Genomic DNA, 11,585 nt, shown 5'->3' with positions numbered 1-11,585 from the left:
AGTCTCTAGAATGTTCTAGTAATGCATTTGATCGCATTGATTGCGTAATCGATTACGTCATTGATTGCGCAATCAATTGCGTGATTAATCGACTCGTTCTTTCTAGAACATTCACTTGAGCTTTTTCAGGGTCTGTCTAGAGACTTCCCAATCGGGTTAGAGCCAACGCCCAACGCCCAACGCCCAACGCCTAACGCCTTCTCAAAAGGGAAGGTTAGCCGAATATTGGGCTAGGGCTAGCATAGGTAGTCCTTAATCAATATTTAGCTAGAATGAAGATTAATCATTCTAACACTTTACTCTAGGCAACACTTTGTATGTTCGTAAGAGCTGTTAACCTCGGCAAAAACTCATGCAACGGCTTGCCCGAGAAGTCAAATGTTATATGAACTGCAGGTTGCGTACTTCTCTGCCACCCATACGCTGCTCCTACAGTCCCGCACTTTGGCATTAGCTCACAATGAGCTCCTTTCCTACAACCACAGAACCAGCAAGTCCGGCCGAGAATCCATAATCAGCAGAATGCCATCAGATGTCCCCTCAGAGCCAGACTCCATACGCCGCAATATCCGACTGATAGCCAGCTGGTGGCATCTCTTCGTCTTCGTCATCCATCCCGCCTTCTCGTGGAGCATCATCTTCTTCATTGTCCCTATCTTCAGGATTCCATATCTCGGCGAATACCTGTCCGTGAGGTCTTTTATTATCTTTTACATAGTTTATGTCATTGGGACCATTTGGCTGGAGTTTTACGTTGCGGATGGGATCAAAGCTCAGCTACAGCAGCAAGGCTACACGCAAAGGCAGACAACGAGGCGGCAGACCGATCTTCTACTCAATCTCGCGGTGCTGGTTGCGGCGTTCTATTGGGCGCAGGGCCTTGCGGAGAAGGACATTGACCTGAGTCAGACTGCGGAGAACGCGATCATAGSATTGCTGTGGTTGATCTGCTGGGTTGGCTTTACATTGGCTTCCATCGGACCAGTCCTCTGGTACACTGTTCGTGTGGGCTAAGTGTCAAACGACGGAAAACACTGGTGTCCTTTCATGGCAACGTAACTCGGCTCAGCCAAGTGAATCCGCATTCGCTTCAACTGTTGCTAGTGAGATTTGCATGGAATAGAGGAATCTGGAATCTGATCCGAACTAGTCTGATCCTGAAAACTCGAAACATAGCTCTGTGCTCTTATCGCGTTCTTGGCACACATATACTAGAGGGTTTAAGGGCTTAGAGCTTACTTATACTATAAGGGCGGAGGGGCGTATCTGCGCTCTTACTAGTAGTCGCAAGCAAGCCGCCCTATAGTATTAGTAAGGCCTAAAAGCAACGTATATACGTACGCTATCTATAACCTAAATAATAACTCTAAAACAGTAGGGTAGGTAGGATAGTTAACGAAGTAGTAGTGCCTACGCGCGTAATGGGCGTACGGATAGAGGGCTAAGTTACCTTAGCCCTTAGAAAAGGAGATAACGCCCTTGTGCATAGACCCTGTTCACTAATTTTCATTCTGGGCTGGAAACAGCATGTTGTGCTTAGGATATGCAACGATAATGTCCATCTTAATGAATTTGCTAAACGTTACACTGTCTGGTTAGCATTTTTAATAGATTCGAGCCATACTAGACCAACGAGAGCACTGGCTTAATACGAGAAGACAAGGCGGCACTTCAATAGAAAAATGGGCTGCAGCAYACGCAAGACAGGAGGCATGTCGTCAAATGGCAAACAGACCGCGATACATTTTGTAAACTAAGGAGGCTTCGTACCACCGGCAATAGCAACAATCTATCATCAATCTATCGTCAACATTCAAGGTAAAGACCGTACAACAAAACCCCCCACAATATCAATCTTCGCAGACAAAAGTCTTTCACATTTCCTCCCACTGAAGTCTGATAAAAGCATCTGTCATGCCGCCAAAGCTTGTCAAGTTTCTTGGGCTTTTCAATCTTGTACGAAGCAGTTGTCGCCGCCCGTGATCGTGTCCGGACAGGCGTCGACCCTGTTGGGGACGTCGAGCTGGAAGTGATTCCTCGAAACGATCTGCCTGTCGAACATTTGGTAGACGGTGAACTGCACTTCCGTGGCACCCTTCCCTTTCATCGCGCTGACGATTGAGGAAGCTAGATTGTTGAGCTCGGTCTGTTGAGGACCGTTTGGATGGTGGCAGAAATTCTTCGAAGTCAATTTCACCCCAATGTTTCCATCATAGTAGATGTTGGGATCGGACTTCCATCGGATGGAAGGGCAGTTTGCTCTTTTGGCGTTGTTTGAGGCAAAACCAGCCGCTTGGAGCGCTGCTTGCTGCCAGAAGTAGTTGATGAACTGGCGGCCGCCAACGAATCCGGCTCCGGCTACGACAGCATGACCCAGGCCAGCGGAAAGGGAGTAGGTGACGCATCTGAAACCATCGTGGTTGGCACCCTGTCTGCAGGCGTCCGCGGCCTTGTTGAATTTTTCGTCTCCCCCAAAGAAGGAGAAGTAGCCCGATACAGCGAGAGATCCGGCCGTAAATCTGAATGCAAGATTCGGGTCCGCTTGGACGGCGTCCACGTGTACAAGCGAAGAACGATTGGACTGAAAGACGTCAGGGTACATGGATTGCATATGTTCCATCGTTGGCTCCAGAGAGACGACGTCGACGGACATGGGTTTGGCAGCTCCGATCGAGGCTGCAGAGGCCAAGAAAGGCAGAAGCTGAAGAAGCACGGTGATTTGAGAGGAATGCATGGCAATGAGATGTTGGGGACGGTTGCGTTGGTGTGAGATGAGATTCTGAGAGCTGTGTCGAGCATCTTATATATCTGCCGTGTATACTCTACTGCGTTGCGTAGGATCAACATGCTTCCATCGCAACAGTCACCATGAGCCCGAGGATATGCTACGATAGGGGAGGTACATACACAATTGCCACGCGAAGGACATGCAGATGACGGGTAGAGGACACGCGAAGCACATGGAGGATCGCCATTGTGTGAGATCGGCATCAGAATGACAACCCGCGGAGAAGCATTCCTAGGAGCAAATGGAAGCCGAGGAACCTATTCAGCAACACTTAATGGATGTCATTGACTCTCTAGCCGCAGAAGGAAGGCTCCCTTGATACAGATCGTCGATTCTTTGGCCTATCAATGAACAATGCACGAGATAAAAAGACGAACGAAGGATCTAAGCAATCAGATTAGGTAAAGAACAAGCGAAGAACCAGCAAGACCAGGGACGAAGGATGTAGGTTGACAGAAAAGTGTAAAATACAACAAACACTAATTTGATTTGGGACTATGATCCTACATTCGCGCAGCGATGTAGGGTTGACTAGCGAGGTGACCATTCGTGACTTTAACTTTTGCCTAGTAAGAAGAGATGATGCTGTTGCACAAGTCTCTGAGGGGCTTGCACCTCATTTGGACAATATGGTTCGTTTTGTTGCTCTTCCGAGTGAATCCTGCCATGCAAAATTCGCAGTACAAACGCCGTGCTCTACTCTTCTCGCGAATGTGTCGTCTGTAGTTCTCAATACAGCTGAAGCGTCGTCCATTGCAGCCGTGCTCAAAACACTGCGGGCGAGTATCTACCGAATGCTCTGGTGGTTCTGCAACTTCTGATGTAGATCTTTGCTGATGCGGAGGGCTTTCCGTGGCGTCTTGGCGGCAGGCTTGTAGATGCTTGGCCATGCTTATGGGAGACTTCGATTAGCATGTGTGGAAAGATTCAGAAGTTTGAGGTCAGCGTGAGTGTCTCTGGATTTTAGGGATACTGAATTCATTCTGAGATTCTGTACGTTGCATCTCGAGCACGATATAGAGGCTGCTTCGTAAAGCATAGTGATTATAGGATAACCCTAAGACGATTCTTGAGAAGAGGATTGCTCTAGGCGAGAATTTGAAACCAACACAGCTCTTGGCATGCATCTATTCTGGTCATCATTTTGGTGTTGATCTCTGCCTCAGTGTCACGTGGGCTCAAGCAATCCTTCGTAGATCCATCCGTCAATGTCCATCTTTGGGCTTGAGCCATTGAAGGAATGATCTTCGTGCTTAGCTACCGACGGCTTGAGCCTTTTTCTTCGTTTTCAAGCTTACGCTCACTCCTTGATCCTTGGTCCCCAAAAGTTCTTAGGGCTCTATGCTGAGCGCTTAGCCACATGTACACGACGGCGTGAGCCATTGAATGTCTTGCTTTTCAAAATCACGGTCCTTATCATTCTCTCTTCGGCTGACAACCCCAGGACTTCATGCTCAGCTATCGAACGCTTGTATTGCAGGAGCATAGATGCGGCTGAGAACCAAATCGCGTACACTAACTGGAAACCCAAAAAACCATATCGCACATACGAACCGGGTACCAGATCTCCCAAACTGCGGCATAAGAACGGGCTGTGGGGATGTGGAGATGGTGGAAACCTTCAAACTCCTTCGTGTGCAGAAGAGCATAGGGCTTGATTGGAATGGACCTTACAGCTAATGATCAGCAAAGAGGAAAGGGTCGCTCGTCCTTCTACAGCAGCCACCACATGGCGGGAATCACGCGGAGAAACCCACAAAGGATCCACGCGAAGGATGAGCATCAAATAAACAAGAATGATGCAATGACTTCCAGGCAAGCAAAGACCATCGAACATATAAGAGACGATTCGTTGTCCATGAGCTTTGATTCTCAGCACATCCATCACAAAACACCACTTCACTACTCCACCTTCATACCAACACCAATCACAGCARAATGCAGTACTCCAAGACTGTCCTCGCCACTTTGCTGATGGCTTTCGCCACTCAGACCTTGGCCGATGGCCCATCGATCTGCGGTTCCAACGAGCCCGGTGGAACCAGAGTTGCTGGACACTGCGGCCAGGATGCTCAAGTCTGCTACAACAACGACGGGGGCATTCTATGCACATGCTTCGACAACAAGGCTTGCGAAACTGAATGCGGCACTGATACGCCCAATCTCTTCGGAGGTGGATCCTGCCTTGTAAGACTTCATTTTTGTGATGATCCTGCTCAATGCCAAGAAAGCTGACAGTTGTGTTTTAGTGCTGCTAAGCGGAGACTTCAGATCACCTATTGCGGGGTGGAGTGAGTATAGGAGGAGCTACCTATGGACGTCAAAGCTAGATACATCCACATCGACATTCAATACAAGACCATTCCACATTCAATTGAATATTCCGAGCTCATGAAGTACTCTCTGCTGCTCCAGAGCAATATCTCAGCCAACACCAGATACGTCTTTGGTTAAGCACAGGGAGCAACTGCACTAGGCATCAGAGAAACTGGCCATCGTCGGATGTCCAATTGATAATGTTGAACCTACGATGCATCTTACTTCATCTCTATCGCCCAAGAATGTTGGAAGAAGATAAAAGGGGCCGACTCAAGTCACATTTTTCATGGGTCACCCTCGTAGTTATTATGTTGCCTTTCTGAACTCCCCTTAACCTAGATTGTAAGAGTATGTAACATGACGGCTTTCCAGTCATAATTCTCACTATTTTACATGCGGTTTGGATGACGGCAACACAATTCTATTCGACTTGGCACATTTTGAGCAAGGAATCTCTAGCAAAACAATCCAGAAGCAACTCGTTGCCCCGATGCTGCTTTAAATCGCTTCGAGTCATCTGTTGAGTCTCTCATATCGTAAAGGGTTGTTGGCCATTCCACTGCTTGTGGTTGCTCAGCCCAATACTAAACTAGACACCTTTGCTCATCATCAATCTTCCATCGCTCACACAACCCGTTCACAGTAAACACTGCATCATCAATCACAAAAGTCGCCTCCCACTTCCCCATTTGCCAAATTGACAAGGTCCATCCATATTTTACGTCAATGAGGATGTCTTTGAAAGCCTCGAATGACAACCCGGTAAGATGTAGCGACCGTAGTAACAGCCACCGCAGAGTCGACTATGCCACATGACTTCCTCTGGTCCACACGAAATGTGTAGAATGACACCAACGTGTTTTGGACGATGGACGCTCAAGCCAGTCCCGTTGTCGACCTCATACGACTGCGCCTAAAAATTTGTCCCTCTCATAGTAGCTCTGTGCAATAATGTAATGTTCTCCCTAGTGACATTCAAATCGCCCTCATCGCTCACAAAGCTAGCTATGGCAGTCTCCACAGCATCCAAAATACCACACTGGGAAGTCCTTCCAGCTGGATGCGCCTTGGGAGCAGGCCGACCAACGCACCCGTCGAGCWCGCGAAGAAGGTAGCAGGCCTTGTGAAACTCACGATGCGATCCCTCATCGACGTGATTGAGCCCGAATTGTTTCATAATCCTGTCAAATCGCTCGGCTTGGAATTGTTGTTCAAAGGCATTGAGGTCCAGGGTTAATGATCGATCGCAGAGCCCATTTTTCGCCCGGGGTATAGATCTTCTGAAGTCATGAGGTTAGCAGGATCCAAGATACAAGCCACGAGACATCGTACCCCTTGGATTGATGATCYGAGCTGTTGCAAGATTCAGTGCAAGCGATTGAACAGGTTGAATGAGGCTTTTGATACCGATGACAATCCATCCGATGGCCGTCCGCGTAGAGGGGTTTTGCCAAATGGCAGTCTGCCCAGCCCATCATTTTGAACGAGCGCATCTTGGTAACTTGGGAATCGCTCAACGTACTCAGCCATTGCTGCATGTCGTTCTCGGAAAAGTCATCAAACTGAAGGGCCACATGGTTGATCGAAGGGAGCATCGGAGAAACTTCCGCGTATAATTCATGGCAGACTCGTAGCAGACTGAATGGTGATCCGACGAGCCGAATAGAGGGAGAGCTTGTTCCCGATGTTCCTCTTAGTCGAAGTCTCAAACCTTTCTCCCAATTCAGCTTCCAGTGTAGAAACGTAGCATTGTATGCCAATTCGTAGATTCGCAATCGGATCTCCACGGGAAGAGTGAGAAGAGAGGCTCGAGGCTCATCATTACTTCTCCCAAGATGTTGCAGTTCGTTGAGTGATTCGACACGTATGCTCACATCTTCAACATGCTCCGCACGATCAATGTTTCCCACGTACTTGAGGTCGTGCTTGGTTGGCAGCGATTCGACAGGTTGGATTGGGTAGAGAGGAGCCATGACAATCATCGTCCGTTGTATGCGTCTTTGTAAGTCCGCTGCAGTTCTTGTATTGTTTGTGTTGAGATGAATGATGGCGATTGCAAGGGTGCCGCGTGCAATGCTGGGGATGCGGGGAAGCTAGTGGGCCGATGTCGGGGTTCCCCAACATTCGGCAGCCTCCGCCTCCGCATGTTATCTCACCCCTGTTCAGGTCATGCCTACCTTACTCCACCAGCGATAGCATACCCTTTCCTCTTCGACAGTGATTCAAGTACATCATCAAGTGTAGCAAGTCGAAGGAGAGGGGTTCTGCAGGCATCCTCTGCCATAGCAGTCCACACGATATTTGTTGGGTTTGCATGGGAATCGTTGGTTGAGATGGAACGCCGGTACGATCTGCCATGTCAGACAGCTTACCAGTCAAGCTGCCATTCCACGCAATATCATGTGTCGGTGAGGAGATCTTATGTGAGTCCCAACATGGAGAGATTGCGCTGAAAGTTRTAAGTCTTCTTTTCGTTCACACCAGGACTCGCGCCAAGCTATCAGAGGCCATGATAGTACTGAATAATGCTGACTCTCTCCTTTTCTGTTCCCTCACAATTAGTCATTCCCATTGCCTTTGAGCTGGTAGGAGCCGATGATCAACTGAGCAACCGGCTCGGTAAGGAGACCAAAAGACAATTGATGGGGTCGACCAGCTTCATTATAATCCGACGCATCCCTTTAGTAATCTGACATTCTTTTGCTTGGTGACTTCCCAAAGGTGAGTAGAAGCACTGAGCGTACTATTGGCAAGCTTGCAAAGAAGAAGTGATTCTCGAATTGGCGTCTGCTCGTATCAAAAGCCAAGGATCGTAGGAGCCATAATGCCTTCGCAAATCCGAGGGAACGATGACCTGCGGTTCTGCGCGGCACTTGCTGTCGAGACTCGAGACTCCACGGGGGAAATTGATTGATTGGAGCGGCCCAGCGACGCCCGTTCCAACGATACGAAAAGGAGCACGCCAGACCAAGCAAAAAGACGAGGGTGATGTCACAAATTTGCCGGGATGTGGACACGGTCACTCTAGCGGCTATACAAGCATTTTGGAGGACAGCGCTAGAAATCTTTAATTCCAAGTATAGATCCCATGTGATTGGAGACCGTATCCACAAGTAGCGAGAATCCTTCGTATTATCAACGCGAAGTGCCGAGAATACAGCTTTCGGAGGAACTAGCAAGGTCTTTGTACGAAGAACACCAAGATAGTCGTGATCCAACAATATCGAATCCGCTACTGTTGAGATCAGAAGATATATAATGACCTTGCCGCCKCCAAAGGAAACCGATCATTCAATCACATACTCCAACAACTCATCGACCAACACAATCCTCTCAACACCATCCCTCACCAATCAATCCTAGCACCTCAAACCAACACCACAACACCAAAATGCAGTCCTTCGTCTTCGCCTCTGTTCTTGCTCTCCTTGCCAGCTCAGCCATCGCTGCACCAACCTCATGCAAGGCACCCGCTACACCATCCAGCGAGAAAACCATCTACCAGATCAAAGACTTTTACGAGCGCAAGCCCGACGGCAAGGACATCACCGCTCTTGGGTTCAACATCGCTGCTACCAATGGCGGTACCCTAGACTTCACCTGCGTGCCTTACGACCCAGTCACCAAAGCGGCTGCGGCCAACTTCGAAGATGGCCATGTCTACACGTGCGGCGCCAACTCCTTGTTCTCCTTTTCTTACTCTGAAAAGGATGACGCCAACAAGGGCAAGCTCTTCTTGTGGCAGGGAGCCAGTCCCGCCGATACCATCCAGGGAAGCACTATGATCCCTACTCCATACTGCCATGCCGGTGGTGCTGGTCCCAACGACCTCGCATGTGTTGTGCCTGCCGCCGTGGGTGAGATCAAGATTGAGATGGCCAAGCCATAGATTACTTTGATGCAAGGACTTGCTGTAAATAAATGCTTAATGATTAATGAATGATATTAGAAGTTCCAAACAGATCGTCGTTCACATATGATGACTCAGTACTTGCCGGTTTGAGTCGGTGGGCCTGTTGTGAAGTTTCCGCAACAGGCTTCCGCTACAACAGGACAAGAAGCCTCGCATCCAATCCTTTCCGAAGCGCAGATCCGATGACGTTCAATCATGCTGTCACCCTCTGAGCTCAGAGCGTGGATGGAGCAGTCATTGTGGATCGCATACGCAGTACAACGTCGTCCTACCTGACCCGCATGGCTTGCTTGGTATGATGCTCCCGTCATTTCAGTAAGTCCATGCGGAATGTAAAGCCTGCACAAAGCTGGTAAGCTTCAGCCCACGAGCAACGCTCTGCTTCATCTCTGTTGACTTCCAGGACTCGCGGGACACGTTCCTGCCACTCTACACGTTGACGTCGAGGTCTATCTCCTCAAGATGCAGCAATTTTTGCTTCGTGTGACTCGCTCCTGCATACTTCCGGCTCCTGTCACTCGAATCTGCTAGATTGCGGTCCAGTCTTCCACTTCCAGCGGGAGATACACAAACAGTGAGATCGGAGCCGCAGCCTGCCGGTCTGTGAAATAGGGCCTTTTCCTCGATTCGGCTCGCTTATTCTCACCCCAATACACGGAGCCTCTCACGGCCTTTCAATCGATGTCACGTGTTGCATGATAGAGTTGATGACAGAGGTGCAGTGGTGAGGAGGTGGTCGTGGTGATTGTTGCGTCCAGGGTCCAAATTTTCCTGCAAGTCCGGAGCAAGTGCCGAAGCCGAGAACGATCACGACAACCTTGTTCATGCAATGCCTAATTTCACATGCAATTCCATCCCACAATCAATGACTGTATGCAGACCGGCAGCAAATATGTCTTCTGACGCAACGCTGCACACTCTTTCTCGTTGCTTCCACATCAATCTCAACAATCCACGATGATCAACAACACGTTGGGTGAACGTGTCTTCATCCACATCTGCWTCTTCGGYCTGGGCTTGATTGCACCTCTGAGCGTAGCATGCACCGCCTATGCGTTCCTCCGACCGTGGTTGGGCGGTGATCTCTTCAATGCGGCGCTCCCCGCCATTCCACTCCCACTCAGCATCTACTTCCTCGCTGAAGCCATTTTCTGGCTTGCATTCCAGCTCCCGCTCTATCGCAGCCTTCAAAAGGAAGCAAAGCACCCTCCTATCCGCCCCGAGCCGGACCGCAGACAGCTCTTCGAACGCGTGACAAAAGACACCGATTCTGCCGATCTGGAGCGGCATATCCGTTGGTGGTGCAGGGGCGCCGCGTTGAACGATATCGGCCGTGAAGGCATCAAAGACTGGCTTTCATGGGCCTTCTTCGAAGGTCGCGTTGACAGCAAGAATGAAGAAGAGCTGGAGGAGTATACGAGACACTTTGAGGATCTTCTTGGGAAGAAATTTGCTCAAGGGTACGGGAAAGCAAAGCCCATCCGCCTGACATTAGACAAAGTCRCACTTTCAGGCTACAGAAGTCTGACATGGTACTTCTGTGTGGGGTTCGTCGACTTCTTGACATACGTCCGTCTATGCCGCAATGKATATCATCACCATCGCCTGGCACTCAAGGACTTCTTCGGACTCTTTCCTCTCCGGCCAGTCGCTTTGACTGCAAAGAACAAATCTCCGGTCAAGCACCTCACTTACTGGCATCGCCCTCACACGGCAACGGATCGGCTTCCTGTGTTGTTCATCCATGGTATTGGTATCGGACTCTACCCATACGTCGACTTTCTCGACGACCTCCTTCATCACGTTGACGACGGCCACTCATCCCCCAGCCAAGGTCAGATTGGCATCATCGCCCTGGAGATCATGCCGGTCTCTTTCCGCATCACCCATGCAGCGCTAGGTAAAGAGGAGACGTGCAATGAAATCAACACCATCTTGGAACATCACGGCTGGGATAAGTGTATACTGATTGGACACTCCTATGGCACCATTACTGCAACCCACATGCTGCATAGTAGGACCCTGCAGCCCAAGATCGCAAACGTTCTCTTGATTGATCCGGTATGCTTTCTGTTGCACAACCCGGATGTCGCATACAACTTCACAGTCCGTATGCCTACGCATGCGAACGAATGGCAATTGTGGTACTTTGCCTCCCAGGATCCAGGTGTTGCCCATACACTCTGTAGAAGATTCTTCTGGAGTGAGAACGTTCTGTGGTTGGACGATCTTCTGCCTTTGATGGCAAAGACCGGAATGCGAGTGACTGTAAGCTTGGCCGGGAGAGATCTGATCGTCGACACCGAGGCCGTGGGTAAATACCTTGTCGGTGRCACGGGCGGCAAGGTCAATGGGGATGAGTGGAAGTATCGTGAGTGGAAGGGTGAAGGCTTGGAGGTCATCTGGAATGAGGACAGAGATCACGCTCAAGTTTTTGACTCTGTCCAGAAGCGCGCAAGACTTGTGCAGGGGGTCAAACGGTACTGCGAGAATAGAACTTAGCATCAAGAGGAGATCCAACAGGACAGTGATACATCCAGTACATGTTGACGAAATTTGTTGTTC

The 11,585-nt window shown here is 49.5% G+C and overlaps 6 protein-coding genes; 4 read left to right on the top strand and 2 right to left on the bottom strand.

Moving 5' to 3' along the window:
- Positions 1 to 522: 522 nt before the first annotated feature.
- Positions 523 to 1,014, top strand: RCC_06847 (uncharacterized protein; the record flags this gene model as incomplete). The annotated part of the gene is made up of 1 exon (XM_023772107.1): positions 523 to 1,014. The coding sequence occupies one exon, from the start codon at positions 523 to 525 to the stop codon at positions 1,012 to 1,014; it is 492 nt and encodes a 163-aa protein (XP_023627875.1).
- A 934-nt stretch (positions 1,015 to 1,948) lies between these two features.
- On the bottom strand, positions 1,949 to 2,734 carry RCC_06846 (uncharacterized protein; the record flags this gene model as incomplete). The annotated part of the gene is made up of 1 exon (XM_023772106.1): positions 1,949 to 2,734. One exon carries the CDS (start codon positions 2,732 to 2,734, stop codon positions 1,949 to 1,951), a length of 786 nt encoding a protein of 261 aa, XP_023627874.1.
- A 1,992-nt stretch (positions 2,735 to 4,726) lies between these two features.
- On the top strand, positions 4,727 to 5,046 carry RCC_06845 (uncharacterized protein; the record flags this gene model as incomplete). XM_023772105.1 has 2 exons in its annotated part: positions 4,727 to 4,975; positions 5,038 to 5,046. 2 exons carry the CDS (start codon positions 4,727 to 4,729, stop codon positions 5,044 to 5,046), a joined length of 258 nt encoding a protein of 85 aa, XP_023627873.1.
- Positions 5,047 to 6,020: 974 nt separating this feature from the next.
- RCC_06844 (uncharacterized protein) lies at positions 6,021 to 7,080 on the bottom strand (the record flags this gene model as incomplete). XM_023772104.1 has 2 exons in its annotated part: positions 6,021 to 6,387; positions 6,440 to 7,080. The coding sequence occupies 2 exons, from the start codon at positions 7,078 to 7,080 to the stop codon at positions 6,021 to 6,023; spliced, it is 1,008 nt and encodes a 335-aa protein (XP_023627872.1).
- A 1,418-nt stretch (positions 7,081 to 8,498) lies between these two features.
- RCC_06843 (uncharacterized protein) lies at positions 8,499 to 8,996 on the top strand (the record flags this gene model as incomplete). The annotated part of the gene is made up of 1 exon (XM_023772103.1): positions 8,499 to 8,996. The coding sequence occupies one exon, from the start codon at positions 8,499 to 8,501 to the stop codon at positions 8,994 to 8,996; it is 498 nt and encodes a 165-aa protein (XP_023627871.1).
- A 981-nt stretch (positions 8,997 to 9,977) lies between these two features.
- RCC_06842 (uncharacterized protein) lies at positions 9,978 to 11,522 on the top strand (the record flags this gene model as incomplete). Its single annotated transcript, XM_023772102.1, has 1 exon — positions 9,978 to 11,522. One exon carries the CDS (start codon positions 9,978 to 9,980, stop codon positions 11,520 to 11,522), a length of 1,545 nt encoding a protein of 514 aa, XP_023627870.1.
- Positions 11,523 to 11,585: the final 63 nt, after the last annotated feature.

This window comes from Ramularia collo-cygni (assembly GCF_900074925.1).
Source record: "Ramularia collo-cygni strain URUG2 genome assembly, contig: RCC_scaffold10, whole genome shotgun sequence".
Classification (NCBI taxonomy): Eukaryota; Fungi; Ascomycota; class Dothideomycetes; order Mycosphaerellales; family Mycosphaerellaceae; genus Ramularia; species Ramularia collo-cygni.
Note: the sequence above shows the minus strand (reverse complement) of the source record. Positions and strands in the feature narration are given on the sequence as shown.